The sequence below is a fragment of the Daphnia carinata genome, chromosome 6 (assembly GCF_022539665.2).
Source record: "Daphnia carinata strain CSIRO-1 chromosome 6, CSIRO_AGI_Dcar_HiC_V3, whole genome shotgun sequence".
NCBI classification, from domain to species: domain Eukaryota; kingdom Metazoa; phylum Arthropoda; class Branchiopoda; order Diplostraca; family Daphniidae; genus Daphnia; species Daphnia carinata.
Window position 1 is genome coordinate 5,222,668 of NC_081336.1, and position 23,562 is coordinate 5,246,229.

The 23,562-nt window shown below is 41.8% G+C and overlaps 3 protein-coding genes and 1 long non-coding RNA gene across 4 annotated transcripts in view; 2 read left to right on the forward strand and 2 right to left on the reverse strand.

Moving 5' to 3' along the window:
• Positions 1-23,562, reverse strand: part of LOC130692649 (protein unc-119 homolog) — a 70,847-nt gene that overhangs the window by 44,082 nt on the left and 3,203 nt on the right. The gene's annotated exons all lie outside the window — the stretch shown is intronic.
• LOC130692644 (DNA-directed RNA polymerase III subunit RPC2-like) lies at positions 4,032-8,909 on the forward strand. The gene is made up of 20 exons (XM_057515773.1): positions 4,032-4,152; positions 4,215-4,338; positions 4,396-4,602; positions 4,671-4,919; positions 4,979-5,146; positions 5,210-5,367; positions 5,437-5,545; positions 5,601-5,900; positions 5,962-6,127; positions 6,202-6,236; positions 6,327-6,489; positions 6,560-6,713; positions 6,774-7,285; positions 7,354-7,535; positions 7,599-7,708; positions 7,770-7,921; positions 7,985-8,166; positions 8,220-8,333; positions 8,399-8,562; positions 8,628-8,909. The coding sequence occupies exons 2-20, from the start codon at positions 4,270-4,272 to the stop codon at positions 8,845-8,847; spliced, it is 3,414 nt and encodes a 1,137-aa protein (XP_057371756.1). The 5' UTR covers positions 4,032-4,152; positions 4,215-4,269; the 3' UTR covers positions 8,848-8,909.
• LOC132088098 (uncharacterized) lies at positions 10,462-10,986 on the forward strand. Its single transcript, XR_009421322.1, has 4 exons — positions 10,462-10,534; positions 10,597-10,654; positions 10,742-10,783; positions 10,881-10,986. It is a non-coding gene; the product is annotated as an uncharacterized LOC132088098 (long non-coding RNA).
• Positions 14,918-15,871, reverse strand: LOC130692634 (longitudinals lacking protein, isoforms H/M/V-like). Its single transcript, XM_059495973.1, is given in 3 exon segments — positions 14,918-15,186; positions 15,189-15,588; positions 15,670-15,871. Coding segments are annotated over 3 exon segments (837 nt in total). The 5' UTR covers positions 15,853-15,871; the 3' UTR covers positions 14,918-14,932.

Here is a 23,562-nt window from a genome sequence, read left to right on the forward strand (position 1 = left end):
TTGCCTGACACACATAAATTGTGACGAGTTAGCGTTCTGTATCACTTCAGGGCTCGTAACACGAAGTAAAGAAGTTCGAATCCGTCTGCGAGACAATTAAAAAAAATTTAAAATATATTGTCACGGGTAAAACACGGGGTAGGTTCACGTCGCTCTGGTCACGATGTGGAGGCTGATCAGTACACTGGCTGGTCACATCCCGACAGTTCAGCGTACCGATTCACTTCCACTATCAGCGGCTACACTAAATTTCACTTCGCTGATAGTGCCCACCACCACACTACACCCACAAAACAACACAGTAAACAACTTGGGGAAACAACTGAAACACACTAGCTACTATACTAACGCACTAAAAACTAACTAACTCTCAACAAAGGATTTCTTCGCTCTTTTATACTTTCACACACTACGACTAACGGACGTCTAGGTTTAGCTCAATTCAACATCAAATCTTTAGAGGAATGAGTGGGCGAATCTCACCCACTTCCCCGAATCAAGTTACGTAAAACAGTGCACGTGACAATATATTTTTAGATGCTGACGATAAATACATTTGCACAATGGTAAGTTATTATTTTTTTCTACATTTTATATTCATGTAATAAAAATTTCTACAAAAATCTATTCTATTACGTAAGGCAACCCTGATATGTATAACTAAAATCATCTGTTAAGACTTGTAAAGTAAAGCAGACGATAAAATATTGTATTTCATGATATTTGTATCGATACTCGCCAACGAAAACCATACTTGTGCCGTGTCGATTTTTTTTTACTGATTTAGTGGTGTCTGTTAAGTCATCGCTCGTAACACGAAGCGTCGGAGTTCAAATCTGGGCAGAGGTGAAAAATATTGAATTATTATATATAGTTTTTTCTCATTTGCACTAGACGCCATCTATTGTTAAATGGGAGATCTATTTGGAATGTATCGATACAGCGATTATCTAAAAAAGTCGACTATCTAAAAACTATTTAAAAATATCGATATATCGTTTTGAGGTTTAGATAGTCGCCAACACTACACTCTTTGTTCTCAGTCTACCTTGTCGTTTCGTTGAGTAGTGAATGCAATTTTTGTTCTCCTGTTTTTGGGATATTTTTTAGGAATATCACTGTTGAAAATTTGAATAGGAAGCCATCGAAAGAAGAGCTGATGCTGCCATGTCGGTTAAAGACAAATTAATGATGAATGATTGATGGCATTATAGCTGTATTTGAGATTCCATTTATAAAACCACATTTGTATGGAACGACTAGTTAATGCGTAAATATATGGCAGGGAAATACTAATTTGGTAGATAATGGGTACCTTCAAGAGAACAATTGGTATATACAGTAGTAGGAAAGCGATAGGAAGAGAGGTAGTTCCCATTTGTTTTCTTTCTGCATCACAAACAAAATATCACACATATAGACACTCATTCACTAACAGAGTAGCACAAAAGTCGAGACGTATAGAATGAGCGATGAGTTGTGGGCTATAAATAAAGGGAGGAGTGGAGGATGGCGGAAGCCATAGTAGACGAGAGGCAAAGTGAAGCCGAGGAGGGAAAACCCGATTGATAGAGTGTTAAAAAGAGGAAGATAAGAACTCGGAAGAGGGCCTCGAGTGTATCCTCGCCATGTGGCGAGTCCCGTTGTTCTTGCGCGTAAAAGACAGTGGGCAGATGGGACAGCGGAAACGCCCTGGCCTTCCGCACTCGAGTCGGGTGTGGCGGTCGCGGTTGTCGTGCCGGTTATAGCCGCGGGCGCAACGGACATAACGGTACTTAGTAGCTTCTCCCTCGGGTTCCACCTCCACATCCACTTCCGATTCCTCGTCCTTTGAATCTTCCACCTGAACTTTAAGGTGAAAACGCAGAGAGAAAGAGAAAAACAACAACGTGTCAGCCTCTTTCTCCTCGTGCTCTATGCTTCATTCTCATCCTACCAGTTGGCGCCCTCCCAAGCCATGTAAACTCCTAGCTCATTTGCACTGACCCTCGTACAATACGCTTGCCTGTGACTGGTTTGAAAGAAAGAAATAGGGCAAAAGAGTGCCCTAATGTTGCAATGGAACGAGCTATTTTTCTATCGATTCAATAAGCTTACTATCATAACGGATGGAGAAAAAGGGTAAAGGCAAATGTGAAGAAAAGGAGCCAATATCCAAAGAGCACGTCGGAGGCAAGGTTGTTGGGGAAATTATCGAAGAAATGAAAAGCGAGGAAAGCAATGGTTGGGTCACCATCAGCTAACCCTTTGATCTTTAAGGCCTCTGCTGTATTTAAAAATGCAGTTAGTTGATCCTGTGATACATTCACTTCTCCTCTGTACATGCAGTCAACAAGTGCTTGCAGGTGATCGAACTTGACATCTTTTAGAAATAAACCAGCTTGTTTGTCCCAATGTAATGAAAGTAATTCCTGTTAATGAAAACATTTATTAGTATGGTCAAATGAAATATCACAAATGATGAGCAGGCTATTAATAAAACTATTAAGTACCTGAAAGTAATTAGAACAGGGATATAAAACCAAACGATGCACTTGAATAGACTTCCCTTCGGCAGCAAAGGTAACATCAACCAGGCTACCCTTTTGAAGAAGAGCATCCATCACAGACACTAGCGTGCTGTGATGGTTGTTCCATCTTAAGCAGCATTCCTGCACCCCACTACTCTGTCCCATTTTGAAAAAAATATCCTGTAACTGCAATACAAACAAAAGAATAAGGCAACTATTGTGTGTAAGGAATATGGACACATATTCCATTTCAGTTCAACTTGATGAACTTTTTCAGTAGAACAGAGAAAACTTTACAAAACATAAAATGTCTACACGGTGACATGTCGAAAACAATCAAAACGATGGTTATTTAAACACTTGTACAACATGCACTTTAGCTTTAAGTGCGACTGGTGTCCGATTCACGGGTTTGCCTAGCAATCCCTTACGCATGAGTGATTATTGTTTTTGTTGTTTTTTGAGTTGATATTTTTATGGAAGGGAAGGATTGTTGATGGTGGTGGGAATCGAACACGAGGTAACTATCTACGAAGGTATGGCGATAGCCACTGTGCCAGGACCGCACCACTTGTACAACAACAGTAGCAATGCACGAAAGTAAACAACAGCAGACGTAACTATAGCTGTGGCAGAGTCATAGAAACCTGGTTGCTCCACGGTGTGTGTAAATGCCACAAGGATTTGCGGGGACTTGTGGTCGAAATTTTCGCCCTTTTGTGGGCGGAGCTGGCAGCGTCAGAGAGCCATCTGTTGACTAGAATTAGAGATATCTTGACATCGTGCAATAGAATCATAAGGGGTACGACATATAATATCAGTTGTTGGGTATAGTGGTTAGCACCCTCGATTGCAATGCGGGAGGCCTGAGATCGAATCCAGTTGCTGCATTATCTTTCTTTTCCATTTCTTCCATTTCCTAACGTATGCTGACCACACGCTGCGCTAGGTTCCACTTTCCACTGTTTTTCCACTCATTTCAATTCTGTATTAAAATTTTATGTTACGTAATTTTATATTAGTATTATATCTATTAAGCCTCTCTGACAATTAACTTGTTTGCGCAAGAAGTATTGCGCGCTGACAGGCCGTTATTATAGTAGGCCATGCTTGAAAAAGACACGCTTGACTTGGCCATCCGACTACTCTAAGTACAAACCGCTGGAGTTAAGTACTAAGTACTTCCCCCTCGTTTGGCGGGTCTGCTATGATTGGCTGTCGAAATTATGGCAGGACATAGCTCATTGGTTGGGGGCCATGTAGTACTCCACCAAAACCGCTAGGTTCGCTATTTAACTGCCAGAATTCGACCACAAGTCCCCGCAAACCCTTGTAGCATTTACACACACCGTAGAGCAACCAGGTTTCTATGACTCTGGTGATATTATTTTTAAAAAAATATTTCGAAAAAAAGGGTGGAGACAAATTTTAAAAATTGGCAACTACGCGAATTTCGCGAACTTTTGAGAAAACCGTCACTCTGTTCTCACTCTTAACCCTATCGGCATTTTCGCTTTGATTAGTGTTCTTGATACAAGCGTGTTTGTGATTGGGATTGGGGACGAATTTCTTCCACGTGCTAGAAGCGTGGGCTTAAAGGTTCCGCTGAACATTTTGAGAAAGAACAAGATCGTGAGACGATGTAAGTTGTGAAACAATTGAATTAGATGACACCGGACATTTTACAATTAGATTTATTGGCAGAACTGTGAGACATAATAAGGCAGATAATTGTGACAAAAACTGTGAAACTAAGAAGATGGGAGAATCACACAGGGATGTTTATGGAGATCTTGAAAAATTATTAGAACCAATTAAAACTGTTGAGGTAATTCTAATATTCTCTTAGTGACTGAGGTAGCTAATCTTTTTGTCAAATTAACAGGAAAAATGGAAGTTGGTTCCGGCTTTTCTCAAGAACAAAGGGTTGGTTAAACAGCATATTGATTCGTACAATTACTTCATCAATGTGGACATCAAGAAAATTGTTAAAGCAAATGAAAAGGTAGTGAGCCATGCTGATCAAACATTCTACCTAAAGTACTTGGACATTCATGTTGGAAAACCAGATTCCATAGAAGACATGCACCATGTAATAATTAAAAAAAAAAATCCTTTAAAGTATCAGCCTTTATTCAATATGCTGTTTGAATTCAATAGTCTCGGCTGACCACTCCTCATGAGTGTAGGTTAAGAGACATGACTTATTCAGCTCCAGTTACTGTTGATATCGAGTACACCAGGGGACAGCAAAGAGTTATACGCAATGGTATTTCTATTGGAAGAATGCCAATCATGTTAAGGAGCTCAAACTGCACATTGGCTGGTATTTCACCTGCAGAAATGGCAAAAAAGAATGAATGTCCATATGATTGTGGTGGTTATTTCATTGTTCGGGGAAATGAAAAGGTAAAAACAATTTTGGTAAAATGTTGTTTAGTCGAGCTTTTCACATCAGTCAATTTTAGGTGATCTTAATTCAAGAACAAATGTCGAAAAATCGGATGATTGTTGAGCAAGATAGAAAAGGAAACATGTCATGTCAAGTAACCAGCAGCACGCACGGAACGAAAACGCGCACCAATGTGATCATGAATAAAGGAAAATACTATTTGAAGCAAAATAGTTTTCAGGATGTAATGTTGTGATGCGCTATTCTGTAAGCATAGACTGACTTGTTTTCTTTCAAACACTTCAAGGATGTCCCTGTCTTCATAGTTTTTAAAGCTATGGGGATTTTGGCTGATCAAGAAATAGTCCAAATGATTGGCACTGATGATCGTGTAATGACGGCAGTTGCACCTTCTTTAGAAGAATGTGTGCGCGCATCGATCTTTACTCAACAGCAAGCACTGAAGTATCCAATACATCTTCAAAATACTGTATATTTATGCACATAATAATCTTTTTGGATTGCCTACTGTAGGTATTTGGGCAACAAACTGCGCCAAAAGCGTTTTTTTGGGGGTCCAAAGAAAACGCCTGTGGAAGAGGCTAGAGAGATGCTTGCCACCGCCGTGTTAGCCCACGTTCCGGTAAGGTTTTACGTTTTCATGGATGTGCAATGTCATAATTATCATATTTGCATAGGTGGAAAATTTCAACTTTAAAGCTAAAGCGATGTATTTAGCTTTGATGATTCGCCGGGTCATTCAAGCCGAAAATGATCCAACGTCAGTTGACGACCGTGATTATTATGGCAACAAGCGCATGGAGTTAGCGGGTTCACTACTTTCCCTGTTGTTCGAAGATTTGTTCAAGCGGATGAATTTCGAATTAAAGGCAATCGCGGACAAAAACATTCCCAAGGTTAAGGCGGCCCAGTTTGATGCAATTAAACATATAAGGACCGATCATATAACTTTGGGGTTAGAAAATGCCATTGCTACTGTAATACTCTATTTTCCCTTGGTTCGCTCTTCAAAATCCGTAACTTTATTGTTTTTCTTAGGGAAATTGGACGATTAAACGCTTCCGAATGGATAGGCAAGGCGTCACACAAATGCTTTGCCGCTTGTCTTACATCTCTGGACTTGGGATGATGACTCGGGTTAATTCTCAATTCGAAAAGACACGCAAAGTATCTGGTCCCCGTTCTCTCCAACCTTCTCAGTGGGGTGACAATACTTTCTCTTTGTTACCAAATGTCGTAGTTTTATTTAATTTCAATTTTTAAAAATTCTTTTGATAGGTATGTTGTGTCCGTCAGATACACCTGAAGGAGAGGTAAAACTAATTAGCTTTAAAACAAATGTGATTGTTTTCCCCCCGAAACTTAAAACAATTTAATATGGCCTTTATGGTGATATCATTTAGGGATGCGGGCTAGTAAAAAATCTGGCACTGATGACTCATATTACGACGGAGGCAGAGGAAGAACCCATCATCCGGATTGCACAGAACATGGGAGTTGAAGATATTAATCTATTCAGTGGGGAAGAGATCAGCGACCCGAATATATACACTGTTTTCCTCAACGGTTCTCTTACTTTTTATAGATGTCTCATTAATTACGATTGTTTTCACTGCATTATCTATTCGTATTTTAGGAAATATTCTAGGACTCGTGAAAGATTACGAACGCTTAATCCGATATTTCAAACTGGCTCGCCGCCACGGCTACATCAACACCTTTGTTTCCATTTATCCCCATTTTTTAACAAGAGCCGTTTACATCAGCTGCGATGGTGGTCGTCTATGCCGGTACAACAGTCTAGGTTATGAAGTTACCAATTTTGTATTGTTTGATTTCTCTAACCGTAGGCCATATATAATCGTCCGAAAAGGAAAACCAGCTGTAATAGAAAGACATATGCAAGAACTGGCAGATGGCTTTCGGACATTTGAAGACTTCACTCATGACGGGCTGATAGAATTCTTGGATGTGAATGAAGAGAATGATAGCAACATTGCTGTGTACGAGTCGGATATCACCGTAGAGACGACTCATCTTGAAATTGAGCCATTTACTTTGCTTGGCGTCTGTGCAGGATTAATTCCGTATCCTCATCACAACCAAAGTCCGCGAAATACTTACCAGTGCGCCATGGGCAAACAGGCGATGGGTACCATCGCGTGCAACCAACGAAACCGAATTGATTCTCTCCTCTACAACTTGGTTTACCCACACAAACCAATGGTTAAGACACGCACTATTGAGCTCGTCAATTTCGAAAATATTCCAGCTGGCCAAAATGCTATGGTCGCCGTGATGAGCTATTCTGGATTCGATATCGAAGATGCTACTGTTTTAAACAAAGCCTCTCTGGATCGAGGTAAATAGCAACACGAGATTTTTGCATTTTCTTTTAATATCACGGTCGAAAATTTGTTTTCTTGTTAGGTTATGGGCGTTGTTTGGTTTACAAGAATGCAAAATGCGTGTTGAAGCGGTATAGCAATCAAAGCTCAGATCGTGTTAATGGTCCTATGGTTGATCCAACAACTAAGAAACCAATATGGAAACATGAAATTATCGATATGGATGGCTTTGCTTGTGTCGGGCAACCTGTTCAACCTAAACAGGTATATAATTCGATCAAAGTTGATGTTGGCCCCACAATTATTTTCTATTTTTATGGTAAAAAGGTGCTAATTAATAAAATTATGCCGACCGTTCCCGTGGCTACTGTTGCACCAGGAGCACCGGGTGCGCCCGCTGCGGCTCCAATGCCAGAATATCGTGACGTTCCCATCACGTAAATTTGTACAGTTTTATAGGCTTAGTTTTTAGAATTTCTTGTTTTATTCTTTATTTAGATATAAAGGACCGATTCCTTCATATGTTGAAAAGGTTATGTTTTCTTCCAATGCCGAAGAGGCAAACATAATTAAAATCCAATTACGACAGACCCGGCGACCTGAAATTGGCGACAAATTCAGCAGTCGACATGGTCAAAAAGGAGTTACCGGTTAATGCCTTCTGTTGTGTTGATTCTCTTGGCCTCTTATTAAAGCCCGATTATCTATTACAGCGCTTATTGCAGAACAGGAAGACCTACCCTTCACAGAGCTTGGCATTTGTCCTGATGTGATCATGAATCCCCATGGTTTTCCATCTCGAATGACGGTTGGTAAACTTATCGAGCTTTTGGCTGGAAAAGCGGGGCTTATGGAAGGCAAATTTCACTACGGTACCGCTTTTGGCGGATCTAAGGTGCGAATTTTAACAATCATTTGGAATTTTGTCATGTCATTGTTTTACAATAGGTCCAAGACGTTAGTGAAGAACTGATCAAGCATGGATACAATTATCAGGGTAAAGAGTGTTTGACTTCTGGAACAACAGGGGAGCAGCTTACAGCTTATATTTATTTTGGACCTGTACATAAGCAAACCGCGATCGTATTATAATTGTGTACGGATTTAATTTACTTAATAATTATTAGGTATACTACCAAAAGTTGAAGCACATGGTGATGGATAAGATGCATGCGCGTTCGCGTGGACCACGAGCTGTCCTGACACGGCAGCCTACCGAAGGTCGTGCCCGCGATGGGGGCCTTCGCCTTGGTGAAATGGAACGTGATTGCCTCATCGCGTACGGATCTAGGTTTGCATAAATCGTTACTGACCATGGATATTTTTCAAATTTTACTGATCGTATTTTTCTTGCAGCATGCTAATCTTGGAGCGATTGATGATCTCGAGTGATGCGTTTGATGTTGATGTTTGCAATCAGTGTGGTCTCATGGGATATTTTGGTTGGTGTCACTATTGCAAATCAAGTGCTTCTGTTTCTTCCATCCGTATTCCCTACGCTTGCAAGCTTCTCTTTCAAGAACTTCAAGCGATGAACATTGCTCCACGCCTCAAATTGGACAAGTATTTTGACTAACGTGATAGGTTCCAACATTAGAACTTGGTAAACATTACAAAATTCAAGTGGTTTAAATAATATCCAATAGTTCCACAAATTCTTTTCAAAATGGAGTTAAGAGTTTCAAAGTTGGTGTAAGCTAACTTTGTATATCGGTACAAATGTCAACTTTTTCGATCAAGTGGCAGTGATAACACTGTATTTACGTTACTTGTCTCAAAGAATGGAACAATATGCGCATAGCTCTGCATAAATATTCTCAATTTGATGCAGTTGAATGAAATACTAGTTTAAATTCAGTTCATAAGCGTTGTTTACCTAACTAGTTATATTCTATTGTACACTTACTCGGTCACCACGTTCAGACGCTAAGGCTGTTGGGTAAGTTAATGCCTCATTAGTAGTTACGTTATGCTTTAATTTGATGCAGTAACTTCGGGTGTATCTTAACTGTGTAAAAGTTAGTTCGTAATCTATGTTAGCAAAACTTAGATTTAATTGTTATTAATCTGTTGAAAGTGTGGGTGAAGGCGCGATTTTTGTAGCGTCATGCAAAGCTATTAGCAACTTCAGTCTTCCTTGTCGTTTAGTTGAGTAGAGAACGCCATTTTTGTGCTCCTGTTTTCGGGAAATATTTTTAGTAATATCTGTTGAAAATTTGAATAAGAAGCCATCGAATGAAGAGCTGATGCTGCCATGTCGGTTAAAGACAAATTAATAATGAACGTACTTGCTGGATGAGATCTTAATAGCCTTTTGAATCTGCAATTAAAAATCAACAACTTAGAATCCATTGATTATTCATTGTCTACCGAACACTTAAGTGTTTTGAGACACAACTGGAAATTGAAAAAGCACCTCGAAAAGATAAAAAGGACTGTATGTTGGCCACTACCCCCACGATTGCTATAGTTGAGACAATTAAGCCCATAATGACGAAGGCTTTTCGAGGAACCTGATTCAAAAACACCAACTGCTCCTTGATCTAGAACGCATTCTCATTAGTGTTGGATAGCAACAGTGAATCGTTGAAATGGATATTCGTCGAGTTTCCCATACCGTCGATGCTATTGGCGACTTTCCTGCTGAAATTCATTTGTTCGGCAGCTGAAATTTGTCTCGAATTGTTAGCCGCGGAAAATCTGCTCCTTCTGTGAAAAAAGGTATCATAATCAATTTGTGTAATTCATAGGGTTCTTTTCTAAGATAATCTTTATTTGCTGAACGAATACCACTTCGTGATTTAGATGTAAAGTATCAGATTGGCATGAATGCATTGATGCCAATCTGTACTGCATTTATCGTGCTATTAATATTGACTAAAACCCTCGTTGATGTAGTTTTGTCAAATGTTTCTCGATTTCGACTCAGCGTAAACAACGATATCTTGAATTTCACTCTTTAGCAATGGCGGATGCAGCTCCTGCCAGTGTTCGTGGACGTGGAGGTCGCGGACGTGGAAAGGAAGGAGAGAAAGAGTGGTTGCCTGTCACTAAGCTTGGCCGTTTGGTCCGTGATGGCAAAATTAGTACCCTAGAAGAAATTTATCTCTTCTCACTTCCTATTAAGGCAAACGTCTTTCCATTTTTGCCCGATATAAAAAGGCTGTTGCAAATCTATTGCTCTTCAGTTGCAAACCGTGAAGTTGCAAATACCAACCTCCAAAGAAATCTTTATCAGAATGTGTCTCTTCTCCTACATTATGGTTTGTTTGATTCTCTTGTTTAAGCGATCTTGGTTTTTAACTTAAATTTGTCCTTTTTACAGTGGATCTCGTTGCTGGTAGCAGCTTTGGTTTTCTCATCATCCGACGCGCATAAAAAAGGTTTTTAAACTCCATTAAAGTTCTAGTGGTTTCAGTAATCTTTTTAAGATTAAATTTGATAACCTATTTACTGATTTTGATTTGTAGGAAGAGGAGGCGGCGAGAGCGGAGGCGGTTACAGTGGCTATGGTAAGTGTTGTTCGTTGCACGTCCTAGACGTTATCAACTTTAATTTTTACGAAGCATATGATTTATTGGTTATGTTATAAATTATTAAAACCTTTAGGCGGCCAACAAAATATAGGCTACGACGGTGGCCACGCTATACCTTATAGTTCGGGATACAGTGGCCATCCATCGCCCGCTAGTGGAGGATATGGGGGCCGCATGTCCTCGACGCACAGAGGACACCATAGTAGTCATACTACACCCTTAGGCGGAGGGTATGGGGCTCACGTCGCGCCAATAAGTGGAGGGTATGGTGGCCATCCATCAGTCATCGGTGGCAGGCATGCCAGTAGTCATGCCGCCTCCGTTAGCGGTGGGTATGGCGGACATGGTGCACCAATCACTGGAGGATACAGAGGTCTTCCTTCTCCTGCGAGCGGAGTATATGGCAGTAGTCAAGCTGTCCGTCGGCCTAAGAGTGGAGGCTACAACAACAGTCACGGTGCACCTGTGCACGGAGGATTTGGTGGCCATTCTGCGCCAGCACAAAAAGGACATGTTGGTCACGCAGCACAAATGAACACAGGATACGGCGGTCATGCATTGCCAACCAGTGGAGGATATGGAAATCACGTGGCTCCGATGAACGCGGGATATGGAGGTCACGCAGCTTCGGCAGGCAAAGGTTCCCGTGGCCACGGATCGCAAATGGGTGGGGGATATGGAGGTCATTCTACACCGATGAAGGGAGCTTATGGAAGTCACTCTGCTGGAAAAGGATACGGTCGTTAAGAAAGGTAAGTTTTACATTAGCAATGACATAATTTTTGTTATAACACATTTGGGTTTGCTAAACATTCGTAATGGTTCCTTATCGAAATGTTTATTAAAGTTAGGATGACAGGAAAATTATTTAAAAATTTTCATTTCACGCAGTTAGGATAGAGATTCAAGGGCATTTTCATCGATCGTCATATCTGCATTCGGCCCACTTCAATCGAATTACCCTTTGACAATAGACGTAACCTAAAATAAAAAAAATTCGCTGCCTAATCCAATGAAACGAATTCCGAAAAATACACGTTTTTCATACAATTGCATATTTTTTGTTTGTTTCGCAACATATAGTCGAGTTTTTAGTAGTTTTGCCGGTTGTGTTCAATTCAACATTTGGCGGTAATCACGAAACTCAGATTTATTTTCTCTTTGGGTTTATAGTTCTTCAAATAATCAAATAAAGCCAATGAACTTAACGCTGCGTTCATGCGTCATGATGTATGTTTATGTAACAAAGTTCACGACGGGATTTTACGCATGCTTTCGTTACGGACGGCTTTGTTTTTCGTTCAGTATACAAACTAGACATAAGACAACAATTAATACCAGTTTCGTTTAAGAGATGTGTAATTCATTGCTGCAAAAAGACACGTGACAAAACAAATACACACGAAGAGTTGGCTAGTTCTGTATAGCCTCGAGTAGGGCAAAAAATAAAGGAGGGAGGGGGAGGAGTGCAGAAGTATTAATAGAAAAGGGAGGGGAGAGATAATATCAATCAAAATCTATGTAAACTAGCGTATGACGTGCAAAAACGTATAGAGGCAGCGGTCGATGATGATATACGATGGTAACGAACTCACAACCTAACAGCTCTCCTTGTTTGCAGACAGCAAAATAGTCCATCAGTTGGTTATCATTAGAAACAAAAAAAAAATCAAACAATCATCTTAAGTACTATGGCAAATCTGAAATGTGTCAATCGCAGAATAAGAGTTATTGCACGAACTCGTATTTGTTTTTTTTTCTTTCTTTCTTCCTTTCTTCATTTGGAAGTGAAATAATATTGGAGGAATGAGAATATATAACTATGAAAAATAAACTTGGAAAAAAAATCGATATTATTTTCAAAAATCTTTTTCTTTTCAACGTAACCATCTTCAGAAAGTACTAATCCTATTCCACATTACTCTCTGGTCTTTGACAAGTTTTAACTTTGAGATAAAACATATTTGGTTGGGAAAACTCAAGCTTTTCGCACTTCTTGTCTGATTGCCAATCTGCTTTTAGTTCAATCAACATTCTGAACAGCAAATTTGAAAAGGGGGAAAAAAAAAATAAAGAGTAGGAGAAAACATAAATTATGATGGTTCAATCCGCAACCGAATACGGAGAGAAGAGCTGTCACTATACTATGACGAGCAGGCGATTGGAAATAACGCTAGCTACGAAACGTGATTGGAAAATAAACGCTATAAAAAGACGTTCTTAGATCGACTTTGTGTGTCATAACTTGCAATGCCTTAGTGGCAAGATTCGAGACGTTTTCTTTTTCACCGACTTCGGCAAACAGTTTTTCGAAAAAAAGACAACAAAAAATGGGGAAAGAAAAATTAAGGAAAGATGACGTGGGCAATGATCGCATTGTCGTATGCACAGAAAAAAAAAGGGATCGAAAAAAAATTCTATCAACATCACATCGGAGTGCGGGGCATATTTTGCTGGGTTAGTTGGAGTTGACGTGGCGACTCCAGATTTGCACGTTCAACCCCCGATGGGAAAAAAAAATAAAGGTTATTGCCAAACTGAAGGTAGAAACTGAATAAGATTTAAGTAAAAAAAAAAAATGTTTGGATTGAACTTCGATAGTTTCAAGATGTATTTCGTTTTGAGAAAATATCCCATAGAGGATGATAATAATAGTCGATTGAAAGTCATTAGTTGAAGGGATAGAGGTGCAAGGGGGAGTGTGCTGATCCATTGGCGGTGGCGGAATTGTATTTTTCCCGCTAGTTATCGACTTCTTTTTCCACTTCTCGTTAAATGATGGACCTGATAGGATTCGCTGTTTTATGTCATGAAGAGTTCAATGTAACGCGTACCGATGTTTTGGCGATTCTTCTCTGCTATGGCTCTCTCGGCTCCGGCTCTATTCGGGAAATTGACGACAGCCACGCCCGAAAGACGACCGTCATTGTTGCGGTGAATTTGGATGCAATCTGGTGTCAACTGTAATCAAACGCGTCAATGATTATTTTTGACGTGTAGACGTTAAAACAGATCTCACACCATATAACCATATGTTAATCAAAGCAGGTGGGGATTGATCAAAAGCAATGATAAAAGTGGAAACCACCAAAAGAAAAGTAAAACCCACATCTACATCAAACTGAAGTTGTTAATCATCTGACGAAGAAATGAGACAGACACAAAGAGAGAGAGAGAGACAGATGAGATAGATATTAAAACTGTAGGTTCTAACCACATCGTCGGCTTTGAAGTGAATTGATTCATTTGTAAAGCCATGCATTGTATGTGGCCAGGGTAGATGGGGCAGCGGAAACGCCCTGGCCTTCCGCCCTAGAGTCGGGTGTGGCGGTCGCGGTTGTCGCGCCGGTTATAGCCGCGGGCGCAACGGACACAACGGTACTTAGTAGCTTCTCCCTCGGGTTCCACCTCCACATCCACTTCCGATTCCTCGTCCTTTGAATCTTCCACCTGAACTTTAAGGTGAAAACGCAGAGAGAAAGAGAAAAACAACAACGTGTCAGCCTCTTTCTCCTCGTGCTCTATGCTTCATTCTCATCCTACCAGTTGGCGCCCTCCCAAGCCATGTAAACTCCTAGCTCATTTGCACTGACCCTCGTACAATACGCTTGCCTGTGACTGGTTGAAAGAAAGAAATAGGGCAAAAGAGTGCCCTAATGTTGCAATGGAACGAGCTATTTTTCTATCGATTCAATAAGCTTACTATCATAACGGATGGAGAAAAAGGGTAAAGGCAAATGTGAAGAAAAGGAGCCAATATCCAAAGAGCACGTCGGAGGCAAGGTTGTTGGGGAAATTATCGAGAAATGAAAAGCGAGGAAAGCAATGGTTGGGTCAACCAATGTGTCGAGAAATGTACTGGTACGGAAATATAAATAAATCCAACCCCAACTGCAGACACTCAGAAACGGGAAAAAATACCCCATACATGGTTTCTTTTCTCTTTCTAAGGGATAAAATTGAAAAAAATCTAGATGAAAATTCAAATTTGCCTACCTCTTGCAGAATTATTTAGGTCAACATGGTCCAGATGTGCTTGTCCTTCTCCGCTCATATGTCCATCGGCGTCATCGTTCCAGCCTTGTTCTTCTGTTCGACACGTAATAAAAACAAATATGAACAAAGTCACGGGATAAACTGAAAAACACAATCTTTCATGCTACGCGATGCGTCGATCCTAGATGGATATTCTGAATCGCTCCAATCCTCTTCATCACCACTACCACCACTGTAATCAGCTTCAAGCTCAGTTTCAATCTTGGGTTCTACCATTGAATATTCCTCTCCGTCTTCAATTTCAATGTTTAGGTTATCGGTTGCCGAATTAGAGTGCAAATCGTCATCAGGGCGGTTATCTGTGGGAGATGGGACGGGGCTTCATTTCGATCATTGGGCGCTGCGACAGGAGTTGCGGCTGTAGGTGGAATGCGAACAAGAGAAGGCAAATGGTGTTGAGATAGCTAGGTTTTGTCTGTGGGAGGTGTATCTTCTTTGGATTGTTTGCGAACTCGTTTGGGTGACTCGGTGACTGATGATGATGATGGAGAAGAGGAATGCATGGCTTTATCCAAAATTCTCTTTTTATTCTTTCTGTCCCGATCACCATCAGCTAACCCTTTGATCTTTAAGGCCTCTGCTGTATTTAAAAATGCAGTTAGTTGATCCTGGGATACATTTACTTCTCCCCTGTACATGTAGTCTACCAGTGCTTGTAAGTGATCAAACTTGACATCTTTTAGGAATACAACAGCTTGTTTATCCCAATGTAATGAGAGTAGTTCCTGTTAATGAAAACATTTATTAGTATGGTCAAATGAAATATCACAAATGATGAGCAGGCTATTAATAAAACTATTAAGTACCTGAAAGTAATTAGAACAGGGACATAAAACCAAACGATGCACTTGAATAGACTTCCCTTCGGCAGCCAAGGTAACATCAACCAGGCTACCCTTTTGAAGAAGCACATCCATCACAGACACTAGCGTGCTGTGATGGTTGTTCCATCTTAAGCAGTATTCCTGCACCCCACTACTCTGTCCCATTTTGAAAAAAATATCCTGTAATTGCAATACAAACAAAAGAATTAAGAAAGTATTGTGTGTAAGGAATATGGACTCATATTCCATTTCAGTTCAACTTGATGAACCTTTTCAGTAGAACAGAGAAAACTTTACAAAACATAAAATGTCTACACGGTGACATGTCGAAAACAATCAAAACGATGGTTATTTAAACACTTGTAAAACAACAGTAGCAATGCACGCAAGTAAACAACAGCAGACGTAACTATAGCTGTAGCTAACAAGAGAAACTGTCGATATACGTGCAACATTGAAGCTCCTTTTTTTAAATTTTGGGTGATATTATTTTAATAATATTTCGAAAAAAGGGGTGGAGAAAAATTAAAAAAATGGCAACTACGCGAATTTTGCGAACAGGCAACGTTTAAGCAAAGCGTCACTCTTTGTTCTCAGTCTTTGTTATCGTTTTGTTCAGTAGAGAAAGCCATTTTTGTTCTCCTGTTTTTGGAATATTTTTTAGGAATATTGTGACGGGGAATTGCGGGGGGAAGCCGAGGTTAGGAAGTAAGATCACTTGAGACAGTGTTTAGAGGAGAACGGAGTGTATTTGGAAGGAACAATCTAAGGCACTTTCTGGAGAAGACTGAACCCCGAACCTACTTAGGCTCGGGGTATTTAAAGGCAAGGGTCACCCTGTTACCGGGTGACGCCGGAAGAATCTAGGGAAAGATGGTCATTAGATAACACCTAAATGACCGCTACGAACGTTCTAACCCTTTTCTAGGGTAAAATAGAAAGTTTATACGAAAGGAGTAGTTAAGATGGTCAAGTAGATAACTCTACTTGACCTTACAGTCCAGGACGGGAGAAGAGTTTCACGTGAAATCCATTAACACGTGTGTGTCCTTGGATTCCACGTGACAGATCCCCCCCACGAAGAGGCCATCGACCCGATGGGCCAATTCAACACGAAAGAATCAGTTGTCTTCCTCCAGCTTCGGCGGTCCAGTGGGCCGCACGGGATGATAATCGGCGATTTCGTAAACTCCGTTCCTTTGGCCAAGATGATTCATCATCCGGCGGGACAGGAGCAGCGTGAAGACAGTAAGCCCACCTAAACCGAGGGTTAAGAAATCTAGAAGTGCTGGAATGCTTACAGTTGATGTCCGACAGTTTTTAAAGTAAGACTAGTTTCTTTATAATGTTTAGTAGGGTAGTAAAAGTTGTGGAGGTCTTTATAAATTATACATTAGTTCTTTAAAAAATTGTAGCTCATCATTTCCTTTATAGCTCCAGCAAAAAAAGATAATAAACCCACAAAGAGAGTAAACGCTACCACCCATTCATAAGGGTAAGCACATTGATGGGTGGCCGTTGGACTGGAAGATTTCAGCAAACGCACAATTTGGTCATGCGTCATCGATGCTTTCCCTTCTACAGCTGCCTGTTGTAACAATAATTCACTCATGCGAGTTAAATGAGAGGTGTTGGTAACCGGGAATGGGATTACGATTGCGGCTTTATTATACGTGATATTGGGACGAAAGTCTGGTAAGTTCGGAATTTGGAGTGCGATAGCTGTGGACACCGTGGAACCTTCCAAACTGGCTGGAAAAATCCAGTGATCGGTTCTGGCCGTGCAACCCGAGGGAATCTCGAAGTATCCAATAGGAGGTAACTGTAATCTTTGCGGGGGAGGTCGTTTGTAATCCGGTGGGCAGGAGAACACCACACTATGAGGGTTTACGGCCGAAAAGGCCCATTGGTTTTGGCCTAAATATGCCACTTCCAGGCCAATCCAATGTACAAATTGAGTTTGACAGTAAGAACCAATTTGTGACACGTCATTCGTAAATAAGGCAACAGCACAGGATGTACGGGCCCCCCGTTTGGAGAATCCAGTATGGAAAGCGCAAAGTTGTTTGTCAAGTTGACGGCAATTTCAAATTTCTATACTGGAAAGTTCGATGAATGTATCAAGATCTGGCGCAACAGCCAAAAAATCCGGAATGTTGGTAAAACGCACTCCGTGTGAACCGTTTTTTGTTGGTTTGGGAAGAGAAATGGTCTGAAACAGATTGAAGTGTTGAGCATGGTCATAGATAGGAATATCAATGAACAGGCGAAAATGATTATTAACGACTGCAACTGACACTCGGGCTTCGCGATAGATAACCCATAAATATTCGCCTCTGTGGAAACAACCACATCATCCAAATATACCAAACATGACGACCATCGAAGACCGCCCAATATAATGTCCATCGCTCGTTGAAAGGAACTAGGACCATTTGAGAGACCAAAGGGCAGTACCTTGAAGTGATATAGTCCATCCGCTGTAATGAAGGCTGTTTTTTCTCGATCCTCTTTACGCAAAGGAAGCTGATGGTACCGCGACTGGAGATCCATTATTGAAAAATATTCGGCGCCTTCCAGCTTGCTTAAAATATCCGAAATGCGTGGTAACGGGTAAACATCCCTAATTGTGACCTCATTTAAACCGCGGTAGTCCACACAAAATCGCCATGACCCATCTTTTTTTTTTAATGAGCACCACCGGAGCACCCCATGGGCTATCGGATCGTTCGATAATGCCTGCTTTTAACATATCTTCGGATAAAGTTTGAACTATTTTTCGAGCTTTCCACGCACTAGGATATGGACGTTGACACACTGGAGTTGTACCTTCTTTCAGATTTATTGGATGTTCTGCCACAAAACAGTAACCGATATCCGTATCTGATAATGCAAACGTTTGCCGATAACTTTGTAGCAGAGCCATCAGAGAGAGTTTTTGTTGCGGGCTCAAGTCAGGATTAAGGTTGGTTTCGAGACTGGTCTCTGACATGTTTTTTTCCAACGGTAGGGTATCATTTGAAACGACTTGGTTCGCTCCATCGAACGAGTCAGGGAGATCACAAACTACCACGTCGTCCGTATAAGGTTGGAGAGTCCCTAGAGTAGAATGTTTGTTTAACCAGACCGGAATGGCGGACAGATTGGTCACTGGGAGCGATCGTGTTGTGTTAGACAGCACTGCATGACCCACTGACAGTGATTTAGTTGATAGCTACTTTTCCGACGGGGTAAACAGAAAAAACCCCGGGAAACTGAGTGTCCAAAGTCGTAAGAACCGATACGACTAAAAATGCCGGAATTATACACCCTTCCAGCGACCAAAGTTTAGTGTGTCGAACGGGTGGTTCCGGGAAATTCAACGCAAAAAATGGCAGGTCCCCCAAAATAACGTGTGCCTGTTCGCCAGTGTAATCCACATGAAGGTGTCCAAATTGTCGCAAAAAGTCGTTTCCCATTAAAAAACTCAATCTCATTTATTGGTCACACTACTGCTGTTCCTGAAACCGTTTTATTGCGATATGTGATGGAAATCTGTGCCCCCCTAATGGCACAGCACGAGTTCCATTTGCTAGGACGATGGCCGGTCCGTGCCATCGTCCTAGGGGTCGAACGGAATACGCTTTGAGTACAAAATACGAACGGGGCTCAACGAAAGACGATTTAAACGGGGTAAAACAATAATTTGCTATAAGGAGTAAACGGACTGTAAGGAAGAATCTACGAAACAAGAATCAGAACGAGCGAGCCGGATGAAGGAAGCGAAAGGAAATGTGAAATTCCCCCCCTGGGGAAAAAATCAATAGAAGAAGAACGATAAACAAGAAAACCGAACGAAAACAAAATGCGACCTGCATCTCCACCAATTGTGAAGGGGAATTGCGGGGGGAAGCCGAGGTTTGGAAGTAAGATCACTTGAGACAGTGTTTAGAGGAGAACGGAGTGTATTTGGAAGGAACAATCTAAGGCACTTTCTGGAGAAGACTGAACCCCGAACCTACTTAGGCTCGGGGTATTTAAAGGCAAGGGTCACCCTGTTACCGGGTGACGCCGGAAGAATCTAGGGAAAGCGTTTCATCTAGATAATACCTAAATGACCGCTACGAACGTTCTAACCCTTTTATAGGGTAAAGGAGAAAGCTTATACGGAAGGAGTAGTTAAGATGGTCAAGTAGATAACTCTACTTGACCTTACAGTCCAGGACGGGAGAAGAGTTTCACGTGAAATCCATTAACACGTGTGTGTCCTTGGATTCCACGTGACAATATATCTGTTGAAAATTTGAATAGGAAGCCATCGAATGAAGAGCTGATGCTGCCATGTCGGTAAAAGATAAATTAGTGATAAACGTATTTGCTGGATGAGATCTTAATAACCTTTTGAATCTGCAATTAAAAATCAACAAGTTAGAATCCATTGATTATTCATTGTGTACCGAACACTTAAGTGTTTTGAGATACAACTGCAAATTGAAAAAGCACCTCGAAAAGATGAAGAGGAGTGTCTGTAGGCCACTACCCCCATGATTCCTATAGTTGAGACAATTAAGCCCACAATGACGAAGGCTTTTCGAGGAACCTGGTTCAAAAACACCAACTGCTCCTTGCTCTAGAACGCATTCTCATTAGTGTTGGATAACAACAGTGAATCGTTGAAATGGATATTCGTCGAGTTTCCCATACCGTCGATGCTATTGGCGACTTTCCTGCTGAAATTCATTTGTTCGGCAGCTGAAATTTGTCTCGAATTGTTAGCCGCGGAAAATCTGCTCCTTTTGTGAAAAAGGTATCATAATCAATTTGTGTAATTCATAGGGTCCTTTTCTAAGATAATCTTTATTTGCTGAACGAATACCACTTCGTGATTTAGATGTAAAGTATCAGATTGGCATGAATGCATTCATGCCAATCTGTACTGTATTTATCGTGCTATTAATATTGACTAACCCCCTCGTTGTTGTAGTTTTGCCAAACGTTTCTCGATATCGACTCAGCGTAAACAACGATATCTTGAATTTCACTATTTTAGCAATGGTGGATGTAGCTCCTGTCGGTGTTCGTGGACGCGGAGGTTTCGGTGATCGTGGACGTGGAAAGGAAGGAGAGAAAGAGTGGTTGCCTGTCACTAAGCTTAGCCGTTTTGGTCCGTTTTGGCAAAATTCGTACCCTAGAAATTTATCTCCTCTCACGTCCTATCAAGGCAAAAAAGAAATGTAAAAAACAGTATGTAAGAACGTGCATTATAGGGTTTCTATCCTCATACAGGAATTTGAAATCGCTGTTATCGCTGGCTTCTCTTCGCGAACTTGTGTGAAATTGTGTTGTGAAATTTGCTACAAGTTTCATACCCCATAACAGTATCCTGTCATGTACCCCCATCTTGTTTCCTGATTGCATTTCCCCTCAATAGATGGCCAACCGGAACGTAGGCGACGAGTCGTCTGCTCGCAGTTACGCATGGCTGTCTGTGATCTCGCCGTCTACTGTGTGGTTGAAAGAAGGAGCTTTGCGTTATCGCTGGCTTCCCTTCGCGAACTTGTGTGAAATTGTGTTAAGTGTTTCCCATGACTAATACACTTCGTCTTGTGTGACGTTTGGAATTATTCATCTATATTTCCGTCTATTCGTGCTCGCTGTCACGCATCTGGATACAACGCCGGCCGCATCCGTAACAATTGGTGTCAGAAGAGGGATCGAGGAGGATTGAAGATCGAGGATATTCATCTCCGCTAGGCCATCGAACAACTTTTCTTTAAAAGTTGCCTGCAACGGACCCGCGTGCCGCCCACGCTTGAAGGAGATTTTCGCAGACGTGGTCGCCGCCATTGTGGATTGTCCTTACCGGCGCCGAAGGGGAGTGGATCCCATCCCGCCGCGACGTCTTTGTTGAAGAGTGGAGGAACGGGACAGGTAAGTATTTCAACCCCTGTTACCTATAGCCACGGGCTATTAAAATAAGCAATTCCAGTTCATGATTTTTTTTTACTGTGTGTAGTTGGAAGTGTATTTTTTTTTCTTTTCGGCATACCTCTTGCCGCTTTGTGTGGTGCGTTACGTCTTTTTTTTTTCTTTTTTGGGACGGCCCACGCTTTTTGGTCGAGAGAGATATTTTTTTTTCTCTCTCTCTCTTTTTCTTTTTTGAGCGACCATATCAGCGGGATTGCAATACCTTTTGAGTGGTTCTTTTGTTGGGAAAGCTCGTCAAACACAGCCTGTCCGAAGTTAGAGTTTGTACTGGCGGCAGAAGCATCTCCATCAACAGACATGGCAGACAATAACGAGCTAATCGTGGCTTTGAATAGGTTTGCTGAAGTAGCAGCGGCTGACGGTGCGGCGAGGCAAAATCAGGTTGCCCAACTCGTCGAAATTATCAACGTGCAACAACAACAGAACAACGAAGCTATCCAAGCACTTGCTGCCGCTTTGCCAGCTACCCAGGCAGTCCGTCCGTCGACGATTGCTGTCAGTTCTATCCCACGCTTCTCAGGTGCTGTTGGCGAAGATGCGCAAGGGTTTATTGACCATGTGGAACGCGTTGGTGGGTTAGAGGGTTGGACAGAGGAGAATCGACTTTTGGTTGCTGTGACACGTCTCGAGGGCACTGCCTCCCAATGGCACGCGCAAACGGGACACCATCACGCTACCTGGGCTATTTGGTCAGTCGCACTAGTGACAAACTTTGCTCGAGCCTTTCGTTTTTGGAGTGGAGTTCGCTCGTAGAGTCTAGGGTACAAAAACTAGGGGAATCTTGCCTTGAATACGCGTTGGACAACGACGCGACGATTGTGCCTTCGTTGTCCCATTGCCCTACCTGAAGCGGATGTCATCAAGTTGTTGTTACGAGGTCTCGCAAATCCCATCTACGTCGCAGTTCTAAGGTCACCGGTACCAGTGGACTTTACGGCTTTCCTAGCGCGACTCAGGGACCTTGAACAACTTGGTTTAACTTCCGCAATACCAAACGTACCCGCCCCAATGTTAACGAAGGAACCCGTCTTAACAGTGCCTCCGACGAATGTTGCTCCATGGACTCCAGATTTGACCGCACTTTTTCAAAACTTGGGAGATCGGTTGGTGAATCAAATTTCGGCTTCGTTATCTCGGCTTGCGGTTAATTCCAGCCCTAACGTTCCGCGAGTAGGAGGTGGAGGGTTTACACCCAGGGGCCCAGCGCAAAGGTTGTGCTATTCGTGCAATCGACATGGCCATATTGCTAGGGACTGTCCGACAAAAAACGACGGGGTAGCTCGGCGAGGACAATGGCGCCCTTAAAAGGATTTTTTTTGTCAGAAAGTCGTCCAGCTCTGCCGCTTATCAAGGTCTGGATAGAAAAAGTTGGGGAAGTTACGGCACTCGTCGACTCGGGGGCTAGCGTTAGTGCGGTACGGCTAAGCGTCGTGCGGAAATTTATGGACCTTCATCGGAATTCTACGAAAACTAAATTGAGAGGCGTCGACAACAAGCTAGTGCGAGTAGAGGGAGCTCTACCGTTGAACGTTAAGTGGAAGCACAATTTTGTTAAACTCAAGTCCGTCACCGTGCTAAGGACCGCTCCGTTTGCGCTAATCTTGGGTGTTGACTGGATAGTGGAAAGTAAAACCAGCATTGTAGTAAGGGAAGGGAGAATTGAATTAGTCGGGGAAGGGTTAGTTGAGGAGAAAAATAAGGGTGTAGTGGCGAAGGAAAGTAGGGAGTTAGATCTAGTAAGGGGAGAGAGTAACGTAACGGGGAAAGGTGTAAGGGGGGAGGAAATAGGGTTAATTGAGGAAAATTTAAATAAGGGAAACAGGGAAATCGAAGACGGCGAAGGAAAGGGGGTAGAGGTTTTGACGAAGGAGAAAAAGAGAGTGCGATGGGCGGAAGAGGTGCATATAA